Below are 27,660 nucleotides of genomic sequence, written 5' to 3'. Positions count from 1 at the left end.
CCAACACCTACTTCCCAGTGCACCTTGTGATTATAAGGTAACTGATCATATCTATCCTGAAATTCTCATATCCCTTAAAGCAAAACAGCTGACTGGTCTTGTCACATACAATGGTCAAAAATTAAGAAGTAATAAGGGCTTCAAAGAATATGAAGTCGCTGGAGAGATGGCTCAGTGGTTAAGGGCACTGACTGCTCTTCCAAAGGTCCTGAGTTCAAATCCCAGCAACCACATGGTGGCTACAGTGTACTCATATACATAAAATAAGTAAATAAATCTTAAAAAAAAAAGAATATGGAAGTCATGATGGATTCTAAATGATTTACTAGGCCTTAATGCCAACTGATGGCTAACAGAAGACGGCAGACTTTGCCTCTATCCACCAGTTAAACCTCGGTGATACATGAGGTAATGTAAAACTAAAGCAAACAGCAAAAAACTTCCCCAGTTCTCAGTGAAATTTTGGACAAAATTGGTTTTAGCCAAATGAGAAAAATGGTTTTAGCCAAATGAGAAAAATGCTCACATTTCAACCAGTTTTTAATGAAACTGTTAGATGGCATAGTGGCACATAGCAACACTATCAGCACTCAGGAGTCTAAGGCAAGAGGATCACCAAGCCCCATCTTAAAAACAAAACAACCAAGATGTTTTAATTTAATAATATTCAAAAATTATATTTCTACATGAAGATTGCCTATCTAAAAAGTAGTGACAATATTAACAAGAACAGGCAGAGGATTTGTTGTTTTTAAGAAAGGAGCCCACAGAGGCTATAACTTACTCTGTAGCTAAGGAGAATCCTGAACTTGTGGGGATTCGCATTTCTCCATCTCGGGAGTGCTATTGCAGGCATGTTCTATTTATGAGGTACTAGGGATCAAACCCAGGGTTTTCAAGCACACCAGGGAAGTACTGTATCAGCTAACCTATGTCCACAGCCCATCAACAAGTGCTCAACTGAACCTCATCAGAAGGTACTCAGACATTCTCTGAGTTGTCCTCACCTGTTGCAGAATTGCTCCCAAGGAGTTCTTGTCTTTTTGATTGACACCATCTTTCTGCAGTCGAGCAAGCAGCTCAGGTTTCTTGTAGGCTTTTAGTGCCAGTAAATGGATGACCCTGTCCCTGTATGGCCTCTGAGAGACACTGTTGCCACTATGCATCTTTCGAATTGTATTTGCAGGGTTCATGGGCGTTGACCTTTTCCTCTCAGGCACTGTGTCCGAGATGGCTTGAGGAGCTTTACGAATTTGCACTCTTTTCCCTAAAGTCCAGTGGAAAAGACATGATTACAAATCTATGTGCTGTAAGATAATGAGCATTGAAGCTTCTATAACCCAATTTATGTAACTTTTTTTTCTAGAAAAAAATAGGTCATTTTGTTTCAATTTTTACTCTTTAGAGTTTCTTTAGAAACATACAGAAGTATTCTAATGAAGTTGCCTACAATATGGAGTAGGAATTTTTAATAGGATCATTTCTTAAAATAAATAGATGTGCTTTTGGCATTTAGCTACACATGGACAATAATTAGTGATACAAACAAGAGAATAGAAAATTTTTCATTGGTGATTCTTTGATGAAAGGTAAAAATAATTTTAATTCTGTCCTGCATTACTTACAGTACTTAAATATACATGTACAGAGAAGATGTGAAGAGAAACAGGGACTCAATATTGTCTCACAATAACATGAAGAAATGCATGTTAGACTTCATAAGGAGACACACTTGCCTAAGCCAGGGCATTACTGTAATAATTCATAGACACAGACATCACATGGAGTAGAACCAGCATCTACCAGGCACACTCCAGATGGTCCTTCTTAGTAGGCAATAACACATTTTAGAAGTAAAATCAAACCAACTAAACACACATACTCTCAGAAGACAAGTAGATCCATCTTTATAAACTATATAGACAGGTCAGATAGAGAGACAGCAACACTTTCTTCCTGGGCAGAATACTAACAGATGGCAGCTGTCAACTTCTAGAAAACATGTGTCAGAAGTGACCTAGTGAACTCTATTCAAATCTATCTAGATAGAGCATCCTATTTGCCTCCAGTAACTGTTCCTTGGTAAAGGACAGAAAGCAGGATAAGATCCCTATATCATTTCTGAAGTAGAATCTTTTCACTTTTTTACTACACCTTATACCCAACTCCATTCCCTCTGGTTAAGTAAGGGGCGGGGGAGGACTGGAAATGACACATCAAACAGTGACTGTAGTAGTACTAAGACTAAAAAAGTAGAAACGACCGATAAGTAAAAACGTAAAGGCAAGTCTCATGAGCTATGTCTGAAGGCAAGCAAGCTTCAGGAACTCTGCTCATTAGCGTTTCTGTCCAGGCTGGGCCCAGATAGAACTTTGGTATCAGCTACCTCATTCCTAGGAAACTGTCAGCTGATACACATCACCAATTGGGACATAAGTGATGGCAAATATCAATTGAAATTACTGTACAGTGAAGAAATATAACACTAAGAAATACTGCCTAGTGATAAGAAAACTAGTTAAATTTAATCATGTAAAGTTTAAAAGATAGACTGATAGCTGTTTTCTCCATATTTCATAATTTAGGGTATGCTAGATCAATATCAGATGGACTAATATTTACCATGCACTGATTATGGTGTGGTGGTGGAACGGCTCTGTATACTAAGGGCTTCATGTCAGTAATTTTTTCAAGGTGAGTCTTATCTTTATTTCACAGTAGAGAAATCTGGGGTTTTCAGTCGGAGATGCTCAAAATAGTAAAATGCTTATTTTAGCATGGTGGGAAGGTCTGGGATTACGCCCAAATCTTACTTGTACGTCTTGGTGGGAAAGGTTTTATGAATAAATGCCTAATGCTCTCCTGTTGTTTCATGTTGGTCTGTAAGCTCTGTGAGGGCAGGGCTATGGCTGCTTTCCACCAGCAGAATGAGTCAGTACTAATGACTGAGTGACAGCAAGCAGAAGGGCAGGAGTGAACACAGTCTGTACTTTCCCACATTGCCAGACTGCGAGGACACACGAACATCGCTAAATGCAAACCTTATGGTCTATCATTTCTCAGCTGTGACAGTATTAACATCACATTCTTTGATTGTTCAACAAAAATTTCTGGAGAAGAAATAAGGTCAGTGTCATGATCATTTAGGAAATACTCGAAATGCCACACTTTCCTCCCATTTGCCAGCTCCTGCGAGAAAGAACCTGCTTAACTTTTTTTTCCCAACAAAGCTGTCATTGAGACAGAACTCAGGCCAGCGCAAGAAGAGCTGATCCAGCAGGCTTCTTCTATTTGGTCTGCTTCAGATCCTTGCTCTCAAAATGGGCTCCAGACGTTGCTACGTTTTCTTGTGCCCCTTGAGAAGCAGGCACAGGAAAATAAAGGAGGCTCATTTAGCCCTGAAGAGGAAAGGGAGTGTGATATTTGATTTAAAATTTGGATTCTGATGAGGGAGAAGGCTGAGTCTTAACCGAGGCCTAGTGGTGGGTCTTCTGGTACCTGCTCCCAATACACCAACGTCACTATTCCTTCAGATGGCTGGTAGTTGGGTGACTATCTCTTGCAAATGGTTGAATGAACTAAAAACCCAATAACACTGGCACTGATTTACATCTAAACATCATTTGCTTACACTCCCTCTAAACCTTCTGTGCCTATTCAAACAGGAAGGAGACCCCAAGATTAATGAAAGAGATGCTATAGATGAAGAACACTTAGTGCCATAGACATTAATAGAATTGAGATGCTAAAGAAAAAGTAATGTGGGAAGATGGTAAGTTCAAAGGAGTCAGAGCAGTTGTATTTTTATTTTTAATATTTGCCTCAGAAAGGCCCCATGGGAAAAGTTAATTCTCTTCCCAAACCCAACTAACTGCTAATCAATTCCCCAGGCTCCTTTATATACTGCAGCAGTACTTGGTACCAACAGGGCAAACTAAACTGGGGTTATATCTGACGCACAGTTATATTTATGAGTTCATCTCTAGTTCCTCCATTTAGTACTAGATGGCAAAGTTATTTATCCTTCAGCAGTGGCTGTGAGTCAACAATGTGAAAGGAAATGTTAATTTGGGCCATCAGAAAGACAGGAGCAAGGAAGCCATCCTTTATGGACAGTATCAGCAGGGAAGCAAGGATGGCTTCAACTCTGTCTAAATAACTAATCTATGCAGTAGCTTCTGCTTGCACCATTTGGCACCTGTGGTACTTTTTCAAAGGTCTATTTATTACACACACACACACACACACACACACACACACACACACACACACACACAATCTCTCTCTCTCTCAGGCACAATGCCAGAACAGATATTAGATGTTCTCTAGTTCAGATACTCTATCTATGCTAACTTATCAAAAGTAAGGATAGTGGGGAAATTGGGAAAAGAATCACCAATATCAGATCTGCTGGGTTATTTTGTACACTCACATGAGTATCAATATATACAAAGATTTGTAATTCAACAAAATTCCAGTAGTTAGGTAGAAGTCAAGAGGTGGATTTGACCTATTAGGAAACAAAGTGGTGGAGATTAGTAACATTTTCTTATGGAAAATGTTCACTATAGACAGAAACATTCAGGACTAGAGTGGAAGAAGTAACTATCATTCATGTTGTCCAAGTAAAAGCATTTTCCTGGTTCCCCTCCAAACAGGATTTGCTTTTTGTTTCCCACAGGAGAGTTTCAGAAGCTTGCAGCCCAGGAAACTAGGCCAGATGACCCTAGACTCCTAGCAGAGCAAACTTCATCCTTAAGCTTGGCTTGAGGCCTAGCTTAGCTGGCAGAGGCCCAGCCTGGCACTATGCCACACCACACCACAGCAAGACCAGCATGACTCTTGTCTGCCTCCACCCAGGCTCATACCATTGAAAGGAACCTTGTTCTGCAAGTCTGCAGGTACCTAGGCTGTCATAGGTAAGCATTTGGTATTGTTTTACACGGTATACTCAAATTATGAGCTAAACTGGTAATTCCTGCTGTTTATGAATGAGAATAAAATTTGATCATGAGGACATGCTCATTATCATTAATTTTTGAGCCCAACAATTTGACGTGTAAAATGTGTACAACCTATTTCACAGAGTAATCATGCGAGTCATCCGAGGAACTACGTACACAGTACTAACATACACCTTGTACATAATGAGCATCCAATAAGTACTGAGTAATATTAGCACTATAGGTTGATTCATTAACATTTTAAAGAACTGAATAAGCCAGGCATTATAAAAAGTAAGAAAATACAAATTGAGCTGCCCAGCAGGAAAGGATCAAGTGGTGAAGAACAGACAACAGCAAACCTCAAGTGCAACACAGCCAGGGAGAGTAAAACTCAAGGTAAACAACAGAAAATCCCATGGTCCCCTGGAGCTCATCTGGCTCTGACTAAACACCATTTGGTTCTAAACTCCGAGGTGGGAAACTAGAAGCAGTCCAGGGATTACACCACAAACATTTTAAAGGTTGCGATGCCGGCCATATTAAGGAACATTAAAAGGAGCTGGGGTTAAGTGATTTGGAGAAAAATGGCTGAGGAGGTTCATGGAGGATTTCAGATCAGAGAAGAGCACTGTACAGTGAGAGTGAGTGGGTGGAGGACAGAGCTGGGAGGAGGAGAAGAATGAAGAGCCACTTGAGGATGGCAGAGATAATGTGGGGCTCTGATGAGGCTGAGAGAGAATTTTGTTCAGATTTAACCTTTGATAAACATAGATTGGGTTACCCCTAAGATATATGGAAATGACAATCCCTATAAGAAAGCTTGGGAACTCTAAAATACCTGGTACCATTAGAATGTGCATGGTCGGAGAGATTATGGATGTCGAAGTGTTTGTTATATGAACTGAGTGTGGGGGCTCGTGCAGTCCTCTCTTTCACGATGCTGAGGCCGGTAGGAGGTTTGCAAATTGAAAACCAGCCTGTTTGACATAGTAAATTTCAGGGTACCCTGGACTACAGGGTGAGATTCTTCAAAGCAACCCAGCCCACCCACCTTCTTAGCCAGTTATATAAACTGTAAATAAATTGTACTTAGTCTCTACACTAACAAAACATATCACCAACACAGAGGGCAATCAGTGGTAAAGTATAGGAGTCTTTGCTGATTTTCAAGCTTTAGAATAAATCTAGGTAAGAGTTTGCAGCTAGTTATATTAGGGGGAAAATCATTTTGATGATTTGAGTATTTTCTACATTTAATCCAATATCATTGCTTATAAAATGATATTAGATTAAAGCAACACTTTTAAAAACAGTTGATAGATAATTTATACTTTATAGTTCAAATGTTAAGTGGCAAAAGATCTTATGGATTGAAAAAGTAATTTGAGATCTAGCCTATTAATATGGTCAGCTAATTGAGTTATTTAATAAGGAGAAAGGAGAAGGATAGAAGGCTGAGATTTGTTACTTCACTCCACAGGAAAGGGAAGAAAAAAAAGTCATTGTTAGTAACTAATCAGGGTACTAGGTCCTATGGGTACAGATGCCTGGGGAAGCCACGAATTGTTGTTAAACCAACTAAATGTATCTAAGCTGAGCTCCAAGTCCCAGGAGAATTGGCTTTGTTCTAGAGACACTTGTTAAAGGCACCATGGAGCACGGCTACATCAGCAAAGCAAAACCAGAGCAGCCACACCAAAGCCAGGAAGATGTCAGCTAAGGGATATGGGTCTGTAAGAAACTGTGCTTGGAAACATTTACATTTCCAAATTCATATCCACTCCTTATTTGGACTACAGTGCCTTGAGTTACAAAACTGACCAGAGACTTGAATAGCTTCTGTTCTCTCTAGCATTCTGTTCTTGCTGTGAACTGGCTTATTAAAGGGTCAAGACACTGCTCATAAAAGAGACACTCATCTTGCTGATCTGGTCTAACTTCCCTTCCATCTGATGCATGTATCTGAGTGAGCTGATGATAAAGATGATGGGGGTGGGTTCGGGTCTTAATTAAATCATCATCCTGTTGCTTTACCATAATCACATTTTACACTTTTATAATAAAAACTTATTATTGTATAATAATCCTCTGAAAACACAAGCAAAATATGTAATAATGAGGTTATCAGCTTGTTTGTTTAATAGATTTTGATATAAAAATAGCTTTATAAAAGTACAAAGAGGAACCGCACTATCACTGAACTTATATCATCCAATGACAAAGAAAACACAAAAGATCCAACCTCATGTAGTTTGACCAGATCTCAGTACTGCAAAATAATAATAAACAGCCAATAGAAGATTCAAGAATTATAAAAGTCATAAAACTTTAAAATATGTTCTTTAATTTACCAGCAGCCTAAAGGGGGAAAATGACCTTTTTTGGACCGTAAAATGGCCTGAAAATTAATTTCTGTGTTTTCATTCTTAGTATTACCAGTATTTACCTACAGTCATCTTGAGTTAGTCCAGTCAACCAGTGTGATGGAGAAATACATCTATACAAACCTACATATGGTCCACCGGGTTTGATAACTTTTGTGCTTCGATTACGGGATTCCTCCTCTGCCTGGGTCATTCTTTCTCGCGTCATCTGATAGGAATCATTTGTTGCACACACTGTAATTTTATCTTGTATAAATCCCAGGCAATTGAGCTGGGAGGCTCCAGAGCTGTCAGGCAAGATAGTGGCTTTGTTAGAAATGACTTTCATTTTCACAAGAGAGGCAAACAAGAATATTACCCTACAATCAGCAGCTAAAATAAGTTAACAATCCTCAAATAACTGATATCCTCTGGCAAGGGTAATTGGACATGAGGCTGAAGACAGAACAAAAGTGTATGGTGCAGGGCTTGGGGGCCATGCTATGGATTCTGAAGAGACCAAGAGAATGAAAACAGAGAAATGGCTCAGCTGTGTTGGAGAAAGATCAAGATAAATGGAGAATGGACTCGGAAGAAGGGGAATGCAAGCATGTGAGACCAGTTAGGGTTTGAACAAGAGCACAGTGGTCAGAACGCAGACGAGAAAGCTTACTCCTGAGATCTGGAGGAGGCAAAACTGGTGGGGTTTGACCAGTGATTAGACATGGAAGAGAGGATGAGGGAGAAAGGCAAAATAAAGATCATGTCCAGGTTACTAGCGATAGAGAGCCATCTACTGCAGTAACAAAGGGCCAGGTTGCAGGATAGAGAGGGCAGCAGTTACACAAACAGGAAGAAAGGACGGAGACTTACGTGGTGCAGCCAAGATTGCCTGGAAGTACTGTGTACTGTGGAAGCTATCTATGAGCACAGTGCTTCACAAGCAGAGGTGGTGAGCAGTGTGGGAAAGAAGCTCAGAGCTGAGAGTTATAAGACACTCAGAAGTTAGCACTGGCTTTAGGGGCAAGGAAAGGCACTGCCCACTTAAGGCATCACTTATAGTGAAATGGGGGTACTGAAGCCAGACTTTGGGTGGAGAAGTGCATCAAAAAAGAGATGTTTTTGTATCTTGCTAGCTATTTTGTTTTTAAATAAGGGAGACTTGAGTATTTTTAAATACTGATAAACCAATCAGAGAGGACCAAGAGGGAGGGATAACTACCGGAGAGAGAACACACTTAATGAAGTGAAAGTCTGGCATCAGGGAGTCTGTTGCAGCATCACTCTATTTCTTACTGAGAGACACATACGCGGTAAGAACAAGCAATGGTGATGTATAGATTTTACGTGCAAGTTAAACAGTGCTTCTGTCTGTGTGGGCTGTAGGCTCCTCTCCAGATTCTTTATTTGTGCCTTTTAACGTAGTTGACGCTGGGAAGATTCCAGCACGTGTTACAGTTGCTTGCTTTGTTGCTCTTTGGCCTGGATCACTGTTTCCCACAGGTGAGTAGGCATTACTATATGTCCTCAACTATGAGTGAGCTTGTGTATAAGTACATTTAAGGACTCTTTGAACGATTTGACATTTCTGCCATTTTATATGTGAGAAGTTTTGAAGGTGGAGACAGATAGCAAAGGAGACCAGTTAGCATTTGCTGAATATCCACTTTCTATTGTGAGCACAGGCTGTGCTGAGAAAGCTGGGTGGGGCCTTTGAAGACATGGCACTATTATAAGTCAAGACTAGAAATGATGGATCCAAATTACAGGTAACTTGCTTACCAGACTGATATCTAAAAGGTTTTGGTTTTTTTCTGAGATAGGGTCTCTCTACAAATCCTTGGCTGTCCTGGAGTCACTGGGGTCAGCCTGTTCCTGCTTCTGAGTGATAGGATCAATGGTGTGTGCCACCATACCCAGTTGAGAACTAAACATTTTAGTGCTTTTGTTTTCTGGTGGAAAGGGACACTAATGGATTTGCCTGAATTTTCTCACCTTTGTTTGTTTGTTTGTTTCTCTTTTTTTGCTGTATTGGACAGTTTTGTATATAACCAATCTTTAAATTCTTTTCTTAAGTAAGTATAATACAAATGAATATACAGTGTATATATCATATAAAAATGAAACCATATTACCTATTTAAATATGTTTTACATTAAAATTTGTGGGTGTGTGCTTGCAGGTGTATGGGTGCTATGGTGTGTGTGTGTGTAAGTCAGAGAAATACTTCGAGTCAGTTTCCTTCTCCAACTAGAAGGGCCCTGGAGATGAAACTCAAGATTTTTTAAGGTTTACTGACACAACATTTTTAACCATTGAGCCAAATATGTATTACTTGTTGCTATATAACATATGGTTATGAAGTGATATAAAATAAATGTTTATGATTCCTCAGAGGACAGAGTTCAATTCAATTCCTTCCGATTATTCCAGGGTACTTTATAAAAGAATGTGGTATAGGTGTAAACTGAAATTTAACACCTTGAAAACAAAAGTCTCTCAGGTGATGATGGCACATAATCAGCACTGGTACCTCTGCTGTATAAGGAGCATTGGGTGCAAGTTTCGAGGACTCTGTTCTCCTTTTGCCCAGCCACAAACTAACATAGTTACGTAATTGTGAATAAGTCACCTGTTAAATAGAGACCCTTAGAGTTGGTTATTCTACAATCTATTGCAGTGTTCCTCAGGGAACTTCCTGCAATGATAGAAATATCCCTTATCTGTGATGTCCACTGTGGTAAGCACATGTGGGTTTTGAGACTGTAAAGTCTTAGTGTGATTGAATATATAACCACGTGTAGCCAGTAGATATGGAAGTGAATGGAGCATAAAAGGCTGTATAATCTAACATATACAGTTCATACCAGTGTTGTAGGGGAGATTATTTTAAAGCAACACCAATATATTCTCAGGGAGTTTAAGCTAGGTGGAAATAGTAACTTGGAACGTCCAGGAAAGTAGTTCCTGTTTCAGCTCTCCTTCCAACAGCAGTTCTTACAGACTTGATGAGCCACACACAGAGATGGGTGTTAGTACTTTGCCCCAGCGTCAAAGCCTTATACATGGGGAACTGGGTATTAAACTCCTACTCACGGGCTCCCACTTTATCACAAACAACCCCACAAGCAAGCAAATGGCTCACTGAGTCAAAGTCGGCAAGGGAGTCATGGCACCTAGGGAGGTATCTAGCCTTTTGCCGTTCTTTTCTTTTGTCTTCTATTTTTTTTTCTTACATTTTTATTGCAATTAATGTCTAGTTTCTAGCAGCCTGTGCAATAAAACTAAAAGAAGTCTTGCTAGGCAGTGGTGGCACATGCCTCTAATCCTAGCACTCGGGAGTCAGGAGGCAGATCTCTGAGTTCAAGGCTAGTCAGGTCTATAGAATAAGTTCCGGGATGGCCAGGGCTACTCAGAGAAACCCTGTCTTGAATCCCCCGCCCCCCCCCCCCCCCAAAAAAAAGACCTTCTAGAGCAGCAGGAGCAGAAGGACGGCATGCAGGATGCATATTTTCCACCTTACTTTTACACAATACCTTGAGTTCTATATAAGACACTTTTTTCTTAAATACAATGAATGTTGAAAAAATCTTCAAAATTGATTTTAACTTAAAAACTTATTTTGCAGTATTTTTGAATTCTGTAACTTTTCTGACTATACTCCAGTGACACACACACTTTTCTAGTACATGATAGGTGGCTAATATGTTTAAATAAATGAGCTGTGTAGTTAAATTCAATTAACATCAAACAACTAGTTAATACGCATGTTGGTAACTAAGAACAAGCAGTATTTAGTACATCTTAGGCAGTACTCACCTAGAGAGTGTTTGCTGGATGCAGTCAAAGCTGCCCTGAGGATTATCTCTTCCCACGTTTGACAAGTAGAAGTTAAAGTTCTGGACTTCATTGAAGGGATCATTTTTGGGAATTTTCATAAGCTGAAAGGTGGGAAAGAGAAAAATACTTCGGTGCTTATGCAGTTCTGCCTTGCTGGTTGTTCAAGTGATCCCTGTTATAACCTTTGATACATATACATGTAAATGACCAAATAGCTCAAGCAACATGGCAAACATACCTAGAACTCATCACAATTTGCTTCCTTTCCACCTATAAATGTGGGTGGAAATCACTCCTGTTCATATGAACCCTGATGAGTAGTTTCGAGATAATATAGTGGACTCTGAGATATATCCCACAGTCTAATCTTTTGCTATCCTAACATAAACACATTTCATATGTTAATTATTACTATTTTTGAATAGTACTTTTGAAAAAATAACTGGTAATACAAGGCAAAAGTGTAGTTTGGACATATCTTGGTGTCCCTGTCATGGGAATCATCCCTTATTCAGTGTCATATTTATGCAACAGGGTCAACAAGTCCCTCCCAAGCTAGGCCCTGGGCAACACTCTGACATGAGCAGACATGCTTTTCTATTTGTTTTTGAGACAGGGTCTCAGATAGCTAGGCTGGTCTTTAACTCATATAAGTTGATGCAGACCTTGAACTCCTAATCCTCCTGCTTCTATTGCCCAAGTGTTGGGATTATAGACATTTAGCTAGGGAGTTTTCTGAGGCCTTGCTCAAGTTCTTGTTTCCCTGCTAGGTGAGCATAGAATGGGTATCAGCAAGGGTTTCTTTTGACACCAGGCTCTCAATCAGATAGCCTTCCTGTTTATGGTAAAAGCTCAGAAACTTGTGTCAAGGAATTAGAATCTTCTATCAATTGCTCCTCCTTTCTCAGAACCTAAAGCTTTTCTTATCTTTGATTTACAAGGCTGCCACTGTGTTAAGTGATGGTTAAGAATAAAGATATATAGGCATGTAAACCATGAACCAACACCTTCTAGTCCCCAAACAACTGGATCTTAGTAACATAGTAGATGAGGGAGAAGGGATGTTTTGCAATACCCATGTGGCTCATAGTATTGAGCCCTCTCCATTGTTTCTGGAAGAATACAAAGCAGAGGAGGGCACTGGCTCTACACACATGGCACACCCATAGATGTGCTAGTGAATGCATCCCTGTGTCATCCCTGCCTGTGAAGTGGACATGCTGACTCAAGCCATGTAGAGAAGCTCAATAAAGTAGGAAAGTTAGAGCTACCTTCTTCAAATCCCAGAAGAAGGAAAGAAAGCTAAGAATAGATTGATATCTGCTGTCTGGCAATGGTAGTCAGGTAATAAATAACTGTTCAAGAAATACAAACTTGGGAAGCATGTCTTCTCAGATTTGTCAAAGCCAGGCAGTGGTGGCTCACACCTTTAATCCCAGCACTTGGGAGGCAGAGGCAGGTGGATTTCTGAGTTTGAGGTCAGCCTGGTCTACAAAGTGGGTTCCAGAACAGCCAGAGCTATACAGAGAAACCCTGCCTCAAAAAACCAAAAAAAAAAAAATTTGTCTAGAGCCAGAATGGCTGTTGTGTATCAGATAACCCATATAGGTATTATCCAACAATTCCAATGGTATTGGCCTCTTTAGTTCTAATTCCTGAAGAACCAAGTCTCCATATTTATCTTTTATTCTAGAAATATATCTTGAGGGGGCTATAGTTACTCTCTAATTCTCTCATATTTCCAAAATGCAGTACCTTTGTGAACCCATCTTAATTTACTATGTTTGTAGATACTTATTGAGCTTACTTACCATCCCTCGGTGGCATGCGCACACACACACACACACACACACACACATCTCAATCCTGTATTTCTGGGGAAAGCAAGAGGCAAGGATGCTAGTACTGAACACAAAAGTACTTAAGCCACACCTTTATGCTGGTATATGCACATACAGTGTTCATTTGTTTCTTTTCCCTGAGAGGAACAGGGTCTTGCTGACAGACAAACACCACAGCCTAAAGCCTCCACTTAAGGCCTGGGAGAGGAAGTGAAAGGTTGGGAAGGTCTGAACCTCTGAATGAAATCCTCCTCAACCATGAGCCCTAACTTTTCTCCACTCTCAATTCTAACCGTCTATCTCGGTTTGCAGAACCTGACTGTTAGGAAGACTTTCATAGAGGCTGAAGCCTCAGTGCCATGTCAGGACGTGTGTAGCTTAAGGTTCCTCTTTGGTGTATCTCTGACTTGGAAATACAATACCACTTTTCCGAGAGTATAGAAGATTTGTCCTATTTATTAGATTTTAGCTTATATATCTTTTAAATGATTTATTTATTTCGTGTATATAATTATTCTGTTTTCATGCATACCAGAATAGAGAATCAGATTCTATTACAGATGGTTGTGAGCCACCATGAAATGGAACAAGGGTTGATTTGGCTACCTTTCTGAGAGGTCTGGAAAGATGTTACTGGTATCTGGTGGGAAGACAGAGATATTGACAGATGAAGTACAGTGCACAGCCTCAGTAACCAAGAACTGCCTAGTCAAAGGGCAATGCAGAAACTTTGGTTTAAAAACTGGTAAGTTGTAGTCTTAAAACAGAATTCAGATTTCACTGATTTCTATAGAAAAGAAAATTGTCTTTAAAAAAAATAAAGTATCTATTTCAAACAAAAAGAGTCACTTTACTTTGTACCCTCATTTCAATCTTAGAACTTCTGATGAGAAAACTAGAAAGCAGAAAAGATAAGCAAGACCTTATGAGCCACAGAATGTATATTATGGCTTACTCACATTTATTTCCTTTTCTTTCTGATTGGAAGTGACAAAACTTAATGCATTCAGCTACAATTTTCAAATAGATCATGAGTCCTTAAAGACTCTAATCCCTGACTAGATGAAAAGATTAAAATACTTAAAATTAAAATTGAGAAGTTCTTCTCTTACCAAGGGATTGTAAGATTGCGCCTAAACTCGGACTCAGATCTGATTTCCCATGGTAGTTGGCCCAGTCCTCAGGGCTGATCCTAAGTCCATGCAAACAGTACATGCCCTCCCCACACCCTGCTGCTTCTTGTGTGCCACCAATTAGAAGGCTGGTTCTTAAGAAAATGAAAAGAAGGCACTCTTTCAGTAAACCATGGGACAAAACTCCTATATGTCACAGCAGAACTGTGTATATCTCCAGTTCTACTGAAACTCTTATCTCAAGCACTTGGTATCGGCCCTGAACTAAAGAAGGACTCAGAGCCCTCCCAAATGTGGCCTTCGCTGGGTCCTCCTAGTTTAGTTGTGATGTCCTTTGTCACCCACCTGCTCTGTCATATATAACCTGCTTTTTCCAGTGTCAATTTTCCTGCTTATGGGCTACAGTAGCTTATGGACTACAGCGCTAACAGACCTGCCAGCCACAGAGCTAAGTGCTATTTGTAGCCATCGCATGCTTGAGGGCATACTTAGATACTCAGACATAATAAACTGCATCTAATTTGTACCTTGAGAATAAAATGATATTTACAAAGTATTAAATTTTGTGTGATTTCAGTTTCTTATTTAGTATGAAGGATATAGAAATGTATCACCATATCCATATAATTGGAAAAGTAGTTATTAATTTTCATTCCAAAACCAAGAAACTAAACAACAAAGGCTTAGGTCTACAGTCCACAACCTTCCTCTCCCAGTGCAGTCTGTTTTCGATAAAAAGCTACAAAGAAAAGGTTTCAGGAAACTTTCAGACATTTATAATTAACATGGGCGCTGTATGCCACTGTGTCTTAAGTCAAAGCTTCTAATTATTCAGATACAGGCTCAGGCATGTGGCAATAAAGTACTGTCTGAAAGGTCATTTCATCATCAGTCACAGGCCGGCTATCTTAAGGATCTAGGGCAGAAGTACAAGCATACACTGCTGAAACTCATGCACACTGGTATCTGCTTAAAAGTGTTTGGTACCTGAGCCCCATATAGGATCAAAGCATATGCTAGATTAAAAAGAAATCTAGTAAGGCTTTATTTATTTAAATGTTTTGCTTTGTGGCGATCACAAAAGACTTAAATGGCAGTGCGGTAATTATAAGCATTAATACCTAACTTTTTCTCCTACAGTGACTGAAAGGCTTTATCAGACATTTATGAGCCAGCAGTAACGAAGTTTGATATGGACGTTCTTGGGGTTGTTCAGTTGAACCACAGGACCAGGGGAGCCCAGATCATTTTTCAAATTCTTCGTTTTATAAATTAGAGACAAAGAGGCCCAGTAAGCTGTCCAAGGTTATATTCATGCTTAAAATTGCTACCCTATACTCTCAGACCACTTTCTCTGCTCCATGGCTGTCTGAAACACTCATTACCTTGTAATACTAACATATTATGTTTATGGTATTTCTTCCCCCTCTAGAATATAAGCTGTGCAAAGACAGACGCCTTTGTGCGCTTGTGAATGTACTGCCAGTATCTTGAATGGTGCAGAGCACAAAGTAGTCACTCGATATGTATTCGCTGAGTGAGTAAAAATGTTGATTAATGTCTCAGGCAGAACTAGAACTGGTGTCTGCTTTCTTTCCAACAGTATTTCCAAAGTATGCTGAAAAGTTTTATTTAAAATGGGGATTCTACCATCAAGTAAGTTTGGGAAATGCCAGGTTAAACAAAACGACTCTCTTGGCTGTAGATCTTTTGAACCAAAAAGTCATTTTCCAATTCGTATGACCTAAAATAAAAGTCTTTCTTTCTCTTCGACCTCTGCAGAAGCTCAGCAAGCCAGCATGTCTCTCAGTATCATCTGTCTGGTCTTCTTACCACTCAGCTCTGCAGTGTGCAGTGTGCAGTGTGCAGACTGTGCACTAAGCTTAGGTCTAGGAGAAACTTGCTGTAAGCATCTAAGCATTAGAATTCTCTGCTGCTTTCAAACTCTTCCCAGACTTCTGATGATTCTGATTTCCTAAGAATCTAGGAAATGGTTTAGGAATGCATGCACTATACATATTCCACAGTTCTGGGGGAGGATAACCCAGAATCAGAATAGAGAATAGAAACTTCAACCTGAAAGCCACAACCAAACGAGAGCTACTTCTTACGGCTCTAGGTCCAACAGGATAGGTTTTGGGGAGGAAAAGAAAATGGCCTCAGAACAAACCAGATGTACAAACCAACGCTGGGGTCAGAAGTATGAAGTAGATATCCTTTAATGGCAATAGAAAAAAATTAAATATAGAAACACAAGGGAAATCTAAGGGCAGAGGCTAAGAGTTTCTAATACATGCTAAAAACCTCTGGAGGTTCATGACAGATACTTTTGTCGATGAGAGTGGTATAAAATGTCAAGTGCAACCGGCATAAAGAAAAATATTGGAAGTTACCCAAAAAAGTCATGTCATGTAGCAACTAACATAAATAATGCAGGATAATATAAATTCACCTGTTTCTTTGATTTCTCCCATAACAAGATGTATGCTAAAGAAGAGAAAAGAAAAGAGACTAGCTTTCTCTCTTAGTCTCCACTATCTCACTTAGACCCAGAATACTTTGGAAGTACTTCAGGGTTAAAATGTGTAGCAGTGCAAAAATGAGTTATGCCTTTGCTACTGTTGCTGTTTTGGTGGGGTAGAGACTGACTAGAAAAAATGACTTCCTAGCTTGATATGCTCACCCTTATACTGAGTTCTTTTCAACTTGTCACCACTCTAGAGGAAACACTGATTATAATATTTACAACTGGTATTATTTGGAAAACTACAGCTTTATCCATTTATTCCACAAATATTTAGTGAGTGCTACTATGCTGAGTACTGCTTGGATTTTGATGGTATACTGCTAAATAAAACTGAGTGAGATCTTTCTAGGAGTCTGATGGTAGAGGCAAAGAGCAGGAGACAGAGAATTGGGAATTGATGTATTTTGTGACAACAGGAAGTAGGACTCATAGACATATTAAATGTGAGGAATGTGAGAAAGAATGATGACATGGCATTCTGTCTGAGAGGAAGAAAACTGCCTGAATGTGTACAGACATATGAATCCCCTGCCAGCTCCCTCTTGTCCTTGCTTCCAGCTGTCTTTCATCCTGGAAGTGACACTGAGTCCCTTAATATAACTGAACCCACTAACAAGCTGGGCATGAATTTTAAATACAATTGACCACTGTTGGTTTCACAAGCTAAAAAAGGGCTTCAAAGTGAGTTCTGTTATGACTCACTTTGCAGCTTGATGTCTAAACTCACTTCGAAGACGCCAGGTGGCTGGGAGTAAGCTGGTTAGTAGCTGGCTATTTCCAGGAAAGGAAAGAGGACGGGCTGGGCAGTTGTAAGGGAAAGATGCAAATAATAGATAATTAGAGATATACAGGGAAAGCTATGTGGCTTTAAGGAGTATGAGAAAATAAAATTTATATTTAAAAAATAAATGTAAAATTGAGCCAAAAGCTGAAAGCAGCTTTGGAAGTAAAAGTGAGAGAGCCATAGGAAAAAAAATCTATGTAATATGTTCAAAATGCAGTCATGGCTAGACTACACATATGGAGTCCTGGGGAGCAAAAAGTAAAACCTCCCAGTGAGTTCAGCAATTCTCGTCATTCTTATTTTAGAAAGCATTTAAAAAATCTGAATACATTACATAGAATGGATGCTGACATAGAAAAGAACTAAACTGTCTTCACATCCCTGAGTCATCTCCCAGAACACTACAGTATCCTCTGAGGCCCCTGCTGTCCTGAAGACTTAGTGTCCACCCCTCTCCTTCTCAAACCACCCTTGATGTCCCAGCTCGAACCCATCACATGTTTGTCTTCTACTCCCCAATTATTTCTTAAATATGCATTCTCATCTATCTCCCCTGCTTTGTTTAAGATCCCCTCATGCCTTTGACAATGTCTTTTGTCTTTCAGCTTTTTTTTGATCCCTTCTCAGTCATATCCGTAAATCATTCAGCTCTTATCCCCAAATCACTCAGGTTTTAAGTCAAATATCCTCCAATGCCAGTCTGAACGCATCAGTCCCATACACCATTGATGGTTTTTTGGTTTTTTATTTTTAATCTAGCTATCCATGAGAGGGAATTGAAGTGCATTTATAGGCATCCAGTTATAGGCATCCAGAGTTCTCTGCTACTACAGCAACTGAACTGGGCCTCACTCGCCATAGTGCCCTTCATCTCAAGAGGCAGCACCGTGCCATCAGAAAACACTGGGCTGAGTCTCTACTTCTTGTTTATCTTGTGGTAACATTTCTTTCATTTATGACTCAGCTCAGGACCTTTACTCTGTGAGGAAGCCCAGCCGTCTCTAGTGAGGTGGGCTTAGTTGCTCCTCTTCTGGGTCCTCACAATCCCCATAGCCTTTACTGCTTCTTTACTAAGTTCCCTGGGTTCTGATTTATGTCTTTCTCCCCCACCAGACTGAGTTGTTGAAAATCAAGGGCTGTGGTCTCATTCATTTTTGTTTATGTTTGGGACATTGAACATGCCTCATAAATATTTGCAGATTTACACAAACAAACAATCAATCAAACATGCCAGTGATTAAAAACAAAACAAAACAAATGAAGTTGAAATAGGCCACGTAAGTAAGGCTCTTTGGGAAAGTAGGACTCGGCAGAGCAAACACCGACTGGAGGGCGTGAATGTCAGGAAGAGGAAACGTCTGATCTCTTCTAGGTTATATTTAGCCTGAAAACATAGGCAAAGTGGCTTCTTGGGTTTGTGGTACTTAAGATTTACATTATACACGTCTCTCTCTCTCTCTCTCTCTCTCTCTCTCTCTCTCTCTCTCTCTCTCTCTCTCTCCATACATATATTTCTTCACTAAAATGCAGAACTCTTGTCCTCAAGTTCCATTTGAAAACACATCCCAACCTCTTAAAAAACACAACTTAGAAGACCCAGGGAGATAGCTAAAGGGCTGGGAAGGACACACTAAAAGAACTCAGGGAGACATTATCCTGGTCAATTATAAAGCAGAAATTTGTCTTAAAAAAAAGTTTGTCTTTCTGAAACAAAGCTCAAATCTTAGTTCTACAAGGAAAAAAAATGTTATGTATGAACAGTTAAGTTCCAAATCCCTGTGAGTTTTCTCTCCTCCTGCTCGTCTGCGGTCCTGAGGAAAGCCACACCATGCCTGGAGGAACGGCAGGCAAAAGCTGGCAGACCTAGGTTTGTGCCTGGCAGTCATAAGCAGTGGTGTAAATCTAGTGAAGAGACAGACCTGACGGGACGGGTAGGAGCTGCCCTGAAGATCAACAGAACGGCTGGCCTAGGCCCGAGATTTTGCAAAATGCATGGCTTCAGCCCAGTTCAATCAACATCACCATGAAAACTTGCATGCTCACTAATATAAACAACTGTTTGGAAGGTTATTTCCAAAGTGAAATGGAAGAGTGACCAGCTCTTAATTCTGGATTCCACTATCAATTAATCTCAATACATTTTTCTTTTTAAAGCTATTTAGATTTTTTTTTAAAAAATAAATCTTTAGTTAGCCTGGTGCATGTTGTGGCATATACCTCTGATTCCAACATTGTCGCTGGTCCTGTAATAGAGTCTATTGGTTGTCTATATTTTCCCATCCCTTTCTCTCCTCTCCCTGACTTAATTTCTGGAAACAGCTCGACCAGTTGGCCTTAAAAAATTTTTTTAAACAAATGTAAAAAAATAATGTTGACCAGTTATTTAATTATAATTATTATTATTATTGGGTATTTAATTTATTTACATTTCAAATGCTATCCCCCTTCCCAATTTCCCCTCCACAAGCCCCCTATTCCCTCCTCCCTGTTTCTATGAGGGTGCTCTCCCATACACCCACTCCTGCCTCAGCACACTTGCGTTCCCCTATGCTGGGGCATTGAGCCTCCACAGGACCAAAGGGCTCCCCTCTCAGTGATGCCAGATAAGGCAAATCCTCTGCTACATATCCAGCTGGAGTCATGAGAATCCCCTTTTTGGTTGATGGTTTTAGTCCCTGAGAGATTTGGGGCGTCTGGTTGGTTGATATTGTTTTTCTTTCTATGAGGTTGCAAACCCCTTCAGCTCCTACATTCCTTGCCCTAACTTCTCCACTGGAGTCCCCGTGCCCAGTCCAATGTTTGGCTGTGTTGATCTGGCTCTGGCAAAGCCTCTTGGTGGGCAGCTATACCGAGCTCTTGTCAGTAAGCACTTCTTGGCATCAGCAATAATGTCTCAGTTTGTTGTCAACAGATGGGATGGGTCCCTAGGTGGGGCAGTCTCTGGATGTCCTTTCCTTCTGTTTCTGCTCCACTCTTTGTCCCTGCATTCCCTTTTGACAGGAGGAATTCTGGATTAATATTTTTGAGGTGGGTGGGTGGCCCCATCTCTCAACTGGGGGCCATGCCTATCCACTGGACCTGGTCTCTACAAGTTCTCTCTCCCCTTTGTTGGTTATTTTGGCTAATGTTCTCCCAGTTGGGGCCTGGGAACCTCTTGGGTCCCTGGCATCTGGGACTTTCTAGTGGCTACCCATGGTTCCCCCTCTTTAATAGATATTTTTAAAAGGTGGTTGACCAGTTAGCCTTTCCTTTTTGTTTTTTCAAACTTCTTGTGTCTACACAAGTCCTACACAGTCCTACAAGATGAGTGAAACCTGTAGTATTTGAATTTTATAGACCTTTCCCCAAATACCTCCTCTGAAAATAATAATTCCTGAGGTAGAAAATACATACACAATTCTATAAAATGTATTTCTATTTAATTTTCATAACTCAAATTGATGTGCTAATTTTCTAAAACCTATAAAGGAATAAAAACTATTTCTAATTTCATAGCTACTGATATAAAACATCAAGTATTAAATGAGAGGTCATAGTTCAGATTTCTAAAGAGCCTTGGTAGGCCTGATGTAAATATAGAAGATGTAAATAAAACCTGTCAAACCTCCAGATAAGTAGATTTATAACTTTAAGAAATATAGGGTTGAAAGATGGCTAGGGATGGTATGGCTGGCCTATTATGAGAACCATTAAGCCGATGTCTCTACACAGAGGAAGAGATGCTGTCAAAGAAAGGATGAATACACATGTAGTAGTAGAGCAATACTGCATGTGTAGAATGCATACAATGAAATGCTTCGGTGATTATTCTCTAGATAGTCATATACTTCTAGAAAGTAGCACCACCACCACCCACTAAGCAATCACTCCAGGACAACAGTGCTGTATGAAATAGTAAATTATGTGACCTCACCAATAGCCAATAAATAACTCATCAATAGCCAATAGTGTGATGGCATGTGGGTAGGGGGAAGACATTACTAGCTTAAAAGTTTATAATATTCCTTTACAGGAGACAGCCATCAAAAGGAGATTGCAGAAACCCAAGCATGTTAAATTTTAAGACTATAAAAATGATATGCAAAAATGCCAAAACAACAAAATACATAAAAGGTTACATGAATACCATACTTATTTTACAATTACTGAAATAAGATAATTATCTTAAAAATTATCATCAGTTATGAACATAAAGACTATCCTACTATGTTGGTTAGAAACATGAGTAATATAAAGAAAAGAAAAAAGAAAAGAGGAAAAGAAAGAAACCAAAACCACTCCTGACGATACCAAATGGGGACACAGAAACATCTGCTACTTCATGGCATCTTAAAATACTACAGTATCTAGCATATGCCAGGGATCATTAAGCAGGTCACACTGTCAGTTTTTAAAAAGATTTATTTTATTTGTATCTATGTGTATATGTGTGTGTGTCTGGGTGTAGTGGCTGCAGGAGCTAGAAGAGGATGTTGGATTCCCTGGAGTTCTAGGCAGTCATGAGCCATCTGATGTGGGTACTGGAAACTAAACCCAGGTCCTAGCTATCTCTCTATCCCACACTGTTAGTTTTTAAACATTATCAAATGATTACTTTGAAATAATGGTAAAAAACAAAACAAAGCATGCATTCAATATTGGCCAGGGGAATCAGCTCCTGAGATACTTTCAAAGAGCTGTGGGGACAGAAAACAGCATCCTTCTAGAGGCATTACTGAAAGTCACTCCTACTTCCTGACCTAGTATATTACACATCCCTGAATCTATCCTGAGGAAACAGAGGTGAAAAAGAAAATCCTAGAGATGTTCCCTGTACTGTTATTATGCAATAATATTATGCATTATTATGCAATAATAACAGTGTAAATAATCATAGAATAACTAAATGATAGATATTAAAACAATAAAATGTTAGGCGGTTACTTCAATATAACCTTTATTATTGAAAAATGTTCCTAATATAGCTTTAAATATAGAATATTTTAAAAGTAATCAATAAATATACTGACTCTGCAATTGTAAAGCTTTATTTAAGCGTTTGTTTTGGTTTTTAAAAATGAGGTCTCATGTGACTCAGTCTAATGTCAAACTCACTATGGTGCTGAGGCTGGATTTGAACTCCTGATCTTCCTGCCATCACTTCCAGTGCTGGGATTACAGACATGCAGCACCATTTTCAGATGCCTCTGAACCTTTTAAAAATATATTTGTGAGAATGAGAACAAACCAAAAAACCCCAAAAGACTAGGGGAAATCTACCAGAATTGCTGTCCACTGGCCCAGACACTCCTGTTTCATACTTACTCTTGTCTTGCTTTACACAGTTCTAAAATGTTCATTCACTTCATTTCTCAATCAGAAACAATAAAGGAGGCATAAAAATAAATTAGATTTTAGGCTATCAATATGAAACTTGCCCTTCATGACTCAATCAGTTTAAATATTTTGAAAGCTTTAAGAAAAAAAAAAGTGTCATTAGCTGTAAAAATGCTAAGAGTTTCTTCAGTATTAATCTTGCATTTATAATCTTTTCTTCAAGTTCTTTAAGAAAGACACAGAACACAACCCTCCCTAAAAACCAAGAAACAAAACTGCAAGCACCTGAGCATCTTCACACCAAATGCAGAACTTTCAGACACCTGTGACAAACAAGCCAGCACTGCACGTGGTCATTGGTCAACGGCAATGTGACTTCCCACTCTCATCTTTGAAGACAGACTTTAGTGAATTACCAACACTTGGACTGAGAAGACAACAGGTGTCCACCTGAGCTGTAAGAACACGCTCAGTATCGGTTAGCCGAGTATTGCTGCCTTCAATAATATGGCTAATATTTCTATTGTCCCTGACAAAACACTGAAGGCTTTTGAAATATTCCCAACTACTCTTCTCTGGGGTGGCTTACTTGGGAGCTTCTAGTGGATGGCGTAGACACAATTTAGTTCTTAATCAGTTTTCTATTGAGTTGAATTTTGTTAACCTAACTATCACCAGCTCTTCAAATCTAACCAACTGCTGCAGCTTACTACCCTAATCAGTCTTTTCCAGATAGAATGCCCCGGTACCCCTCAGTACCCCTCCCAATACCATTGCCCCTATGTCTTAACTCGGAAGGCACACTCCTCTCCTCCCACACCTTTGATAAAGCTAGCACTCTGCCTGGGGAGAGAGCAGACAGAGGGCTTTCCTCACAGATAGATGACGAGGCAGCTCTATCAAGTTCCCAAGGAGCACAATACTCAGCTGTGTCTAACCACAGATAAAGTCTCAAGACCTGCCTTTTCCATTCCCTTTGTCAACTTAAAAAAAAAATACTTTAATATTCATTTTTTGCCTAGATTTTCATATCAAGCCTGACATCTCCCAAAATTTTTTTTATTTGTTTATGGCACACTTAGAAAATACAGATAACAAATTGCCTTTTGGGAGGCATCTACTGAAATATGTTCTAGTTTTTTTTTTTTCCCTTTTTCATTTAACCCATGAAGATAAAAAATTTACATTTATAATTAGTAATAAGAAGGCAAACCATAATTTACATATTTACTTCTAGAAATAAATGCAGTTTGAATTACAAGGCTTCACATCTGTGAAGTCACCAGCATGTCTGCAGTGAACTGGGGTTCCTCCTCTAAGCCTGCCTTTCCCTACCAAAGGGAACCAATATTGGAACTTCTGCAGTTATCACTGTGTTTGGTTTCTAAAACATTTATCATATGAAAACCACATGATAATGCCTTTTGCCTGAATACTATACTAATCTGATAAAAGGACATCACTGTATTTGGTCACTGCCTTGTTGTAGAGCTATAATGCTATGGTGTATCCTACCACTGAGTTAGTACACACAGCCCCCTCCAGTCTGCTGCTGTTCTTAGTATCAGGGCTTATTTAAGTATTCATGACTAACAAAATATCTTCCACAGATGAAAAACAGTCTGTAAATTACATTTCATTTCAGAATTCTCTCTAAAACTCTCTCTCTCCTTTTACTAGAAGAGAGTTGCCTTTTGAAAACCCTTTTAGTACAAATTTCTAGTGCTGGTGCTCTGACAGAAGAAGGCTGGAAGAGGTAATGGGAAGCCACCTAAACAGCTCCTACATGGCACGACCCAAACAATCACCTACTTGTTTTCATTCCTTTCTATCCAACCAAATTCTCAAACAATAAACACAGAGCTATCCTTGATCCCCCTCTACTCTTCCCACTGACCTCTTCCATATCATCCAAATCCTGGTAATTCTGTTAAAGCAGCCATTGGCAAAGAATGTTAAAATGCAAATCTGACCACACGACTGACTCTTAGATTAAAACAGATGATGCTCTCCTGCAGTGTCTGAAAGCCATTGATTGTAACCTACTGGAAGATAATAGCATTAGTTCAGTGGACTTTGGCCAGGATTCTTTTTACTATTTTAAATTTCCTTCTATTTATTTTTATTTGTTTAGTATGGGGGTATTTTGTCTGCATGTTTGTCTACGTACCATGTGTGTGCCTGGTGCCTGCAGAGGCCAAAAGAGGGCATCAGAAGAGCCCCTAGAACTGGTGTTACAGATGGTTGTTAGCTGCCAAATAGTTACTAAAAACCAAACCCAGGAACTCTGCAAGAGCAGAGTGCTCCTGAGTGAGTCATGTCTCCAGCCTCTTTAGAACATTTCTTTTTAATTATTTACAGGATTCTTTTTAAATGAGAGAAAAAAACCAAACAAACAAAAAACAAAATTACGGTGTACAGATGAAGTTAAGGTAAAATAAATCCCAGGCAGTGGAACTTTTGTTTCAGCTTCATGAATGTGCATATCCATATGTCTTAAGGCTTCAAGTGAAACGTTTTGTCTTGGTGTGTGCTAATGAGTGTGTGTGTGTGTATGTGTGTGTGTATGATATGTGCATATATGATTGCTTAAGTGCCCATATTTGTGACCAGAGAAGCCAGAGGTCTACATGGAATATCTTCCTCTATTACTTTCCAAAAGAAAAAAAACATTTTTTTTTTTTTGAGACAGTGTTTCTCACTAAAACTGGAGCATGGAGACCCAAGGTACTACTACCTCTGTCGTCTAGGGATGCAACTGCAACACCTGTTTTTATGTGGACACCAGAGATCTGAATTTAGTCCTCATGCTTGCCCAGCATAGACTTCACCCACTGAGCATCTCCCCATGCACAACGGTTTTGTATTAATCAGAATGATTTGCAAATATGTTTGAAATACATTCGTCTGCAGACATAGATTCCTCCCATCAGAAGTCTTACCCAGAAACTGATGAATTATAAATCTTCTCCTGACGGGCAGTGGTAGCGCACGCCTTTGATCCCCGCACTTGGGAGGCAAAGACAGGAGGATTTCTGAGTTGGAGACCAGCCTGGTCTACAGAGTGAGTTCCAGGACAGCCAGGGCTACAAAGAGAAGCCCTGTCTCGAAAAACAAACAAAACTTCTCCTGAGAAAGTCTGTGTGTGTGTGTGTGTGTGTGTGTGTGTGTGTGTGTGTGTGTATTCTTATAGTGAATCCAGCTGTAAGGAAGAAAAATGAAGGGGAAAGCTTTTCAAAGTTCAGACTTCCACAGAGATTTGCAGACGAGTGGCTCCTTGAGGAGAGCCATGCCACACCTGTTTGCCTTTGCTCGTGCTGTGAAAGCTCAGGTATAAAATGGATTTCCCTCTTCCCTCACTAACCAAGTCCTGCAACCGTTCAAATTCATCTCCCAAAGGACTTCTCTAAAGTCTTCCTGACCATCACTCTCATTAACAGCTGGAGAGGTGGTCAACGAATGTGTATGAGAATGTGAGAATAAATTAAAAAAATGTGAATTCAGCACTTATCATAGGAAGGTAGGGGTGAGAACACATGTCTCACCCTGAAGGCAGACTCCTGCAGCAAGTACTGGAAGGCCACGTACCAGTTTTCTGGCACTTCAGTACCATTAACTTTGAAGTAACAGTTCACACATCAAAAATAAATAAATAAATAAATAAATAAATAAAACCCAAACAATATCTCTTTTATAGCACTGATGCAGTAATTAGATAAGATAAATATATGTAAAGTGCTTAAAGTTCTTAGCAGCAACAAAAACATTTATAATTTCCTCTCTTTAACTTCTCTAGATTTAATAATATGTCAAGTTAACACTATTGAGTAAGGCTTGAGCAATCAGGATCTTGGATTCTTGCCCTGCATTGTTAATGGACCACCAAATCTAAGAGGGTAGCAAGTTAATGGGGTGTAGCATACAGGTTAAAATGGAAAATGTACACACACACTGGAGCCAGCAATTTGGTTTTCTTTAACATATGTAAAATGTTGTTTGAAAGATCTGGGACACTACAGTGTCATGTGTGCCCCCCCCCCCCCCCCCAGTTTCCAAATACAATTGTAAAAATCTTGTCATTTGTGCACACAGGACATAGAAAGACCCAGTCATGCTGTGAAGATACTGAGTTTAGATGACTGCCTCTGGTCATTTAGAAAGCCCAGAGGTGAATCCTTATCCAGAAAGAATAGCAGGGCAGGGATGAGTGACAGCATAAAACTAGAGAGGTGGCTGCTTAAGTTACAACAACTTTAAGCTATGACTTCATTTGTTAAAAATAATGAGTGTCTAGAGGCAGCTCATATCCTTACCTAAAATGAGATTTAAAAAAAACAAAGCTGTGTGCACATAAAAGTTAGCTAACACCTTTGATAATATGAAAAGAATTGAAATTCAATATAAATATAAATGTTGTCTTAAGCATAAACTTCTACAGCATTCAAGATCTTAGAACAAAATACCAGTATACAAGAATATAACTTTAACAGTCTTTTTTTTTTTTTTTTTGGTTTTTCAAGTAACTTTAACAGTCTTCTAGTGGTAGTCACACCAGAGACAAGAGTATCAGCCCTTAATCATCAACTTTTGAATAGACTGATGAGACACAATTGTTTATAAAACTAGTGGGCTAGACAAACCAGAAACAGCAGGGGGAAGAAGCCAGAGGAAGGTGTATCATCTAAGAGAGAAGGCAGTGCTGAGGATTCCATTTTTGCCTTTGCTATTTGTTCCAAGACCATAGTTATCTGTGCTTTCCAGGTACCAAGCTGGGTAGGGTAGGGCAGTCTGAGGGAAGCATATTCAGGGTGGCTTGAAACTGCCTACTAATTTCAAATGCTAATTTAGTCCTTTAGACTCAATCTTCTCCCCTGACCCTACAAAATAAAATAAACAGCCAAGTATTTCTG

At 39.5% G+C, this 27,660-nt stretch overlaps 1 protein-coding gene across 1 annotated transcript in view; it reads right to left on the bottom strand.

Annotated features, from left to right (window-relative positions):
* Nucleotides 1–27,660, bottom strand: part of Ell2 (elongation factor for RNA polymerase II 2) — a 64,878-nt gene that overhangs the window by 14,820 nt on the left and 22,398 nt on the right. Inside the window, exons 3-5 of the mRNA NM_138953.2 lie at nt 11,129–11,250; nt 7,454–7,617; nt 1,008–1,267 (exon numbers count right to left, since the gene is read on the bottom strand). Coding sequence (NP_620403.2) covers nt 1,008–1,267; nt 7,454–7,617; nt 11,129–11,250 — 546 coding nt within the window. The remainder of the gene's footprint in view (nt 1–1,007; nt 1,268–7,453; nt 7,618–11,128; nt 11,251–27,660) is intronic.

Source organism: Mus musculus, chromosome 13 (assembly GCF_000001635.26).
Source record: "Mus musculus strain C57BL/6J chromosome 13, GRCm38.p6 C57BL/6J".
Classification (NCBI taxonomy): domain Eukaryota; kingdom Metazoa; phylum Chordata; class Mammalia; order Rodentia; family Muridae; genus Mus; species Mus musculus.
This window is presented reverse-complemented; position numbering and strand designations above follow the sequence as displayed.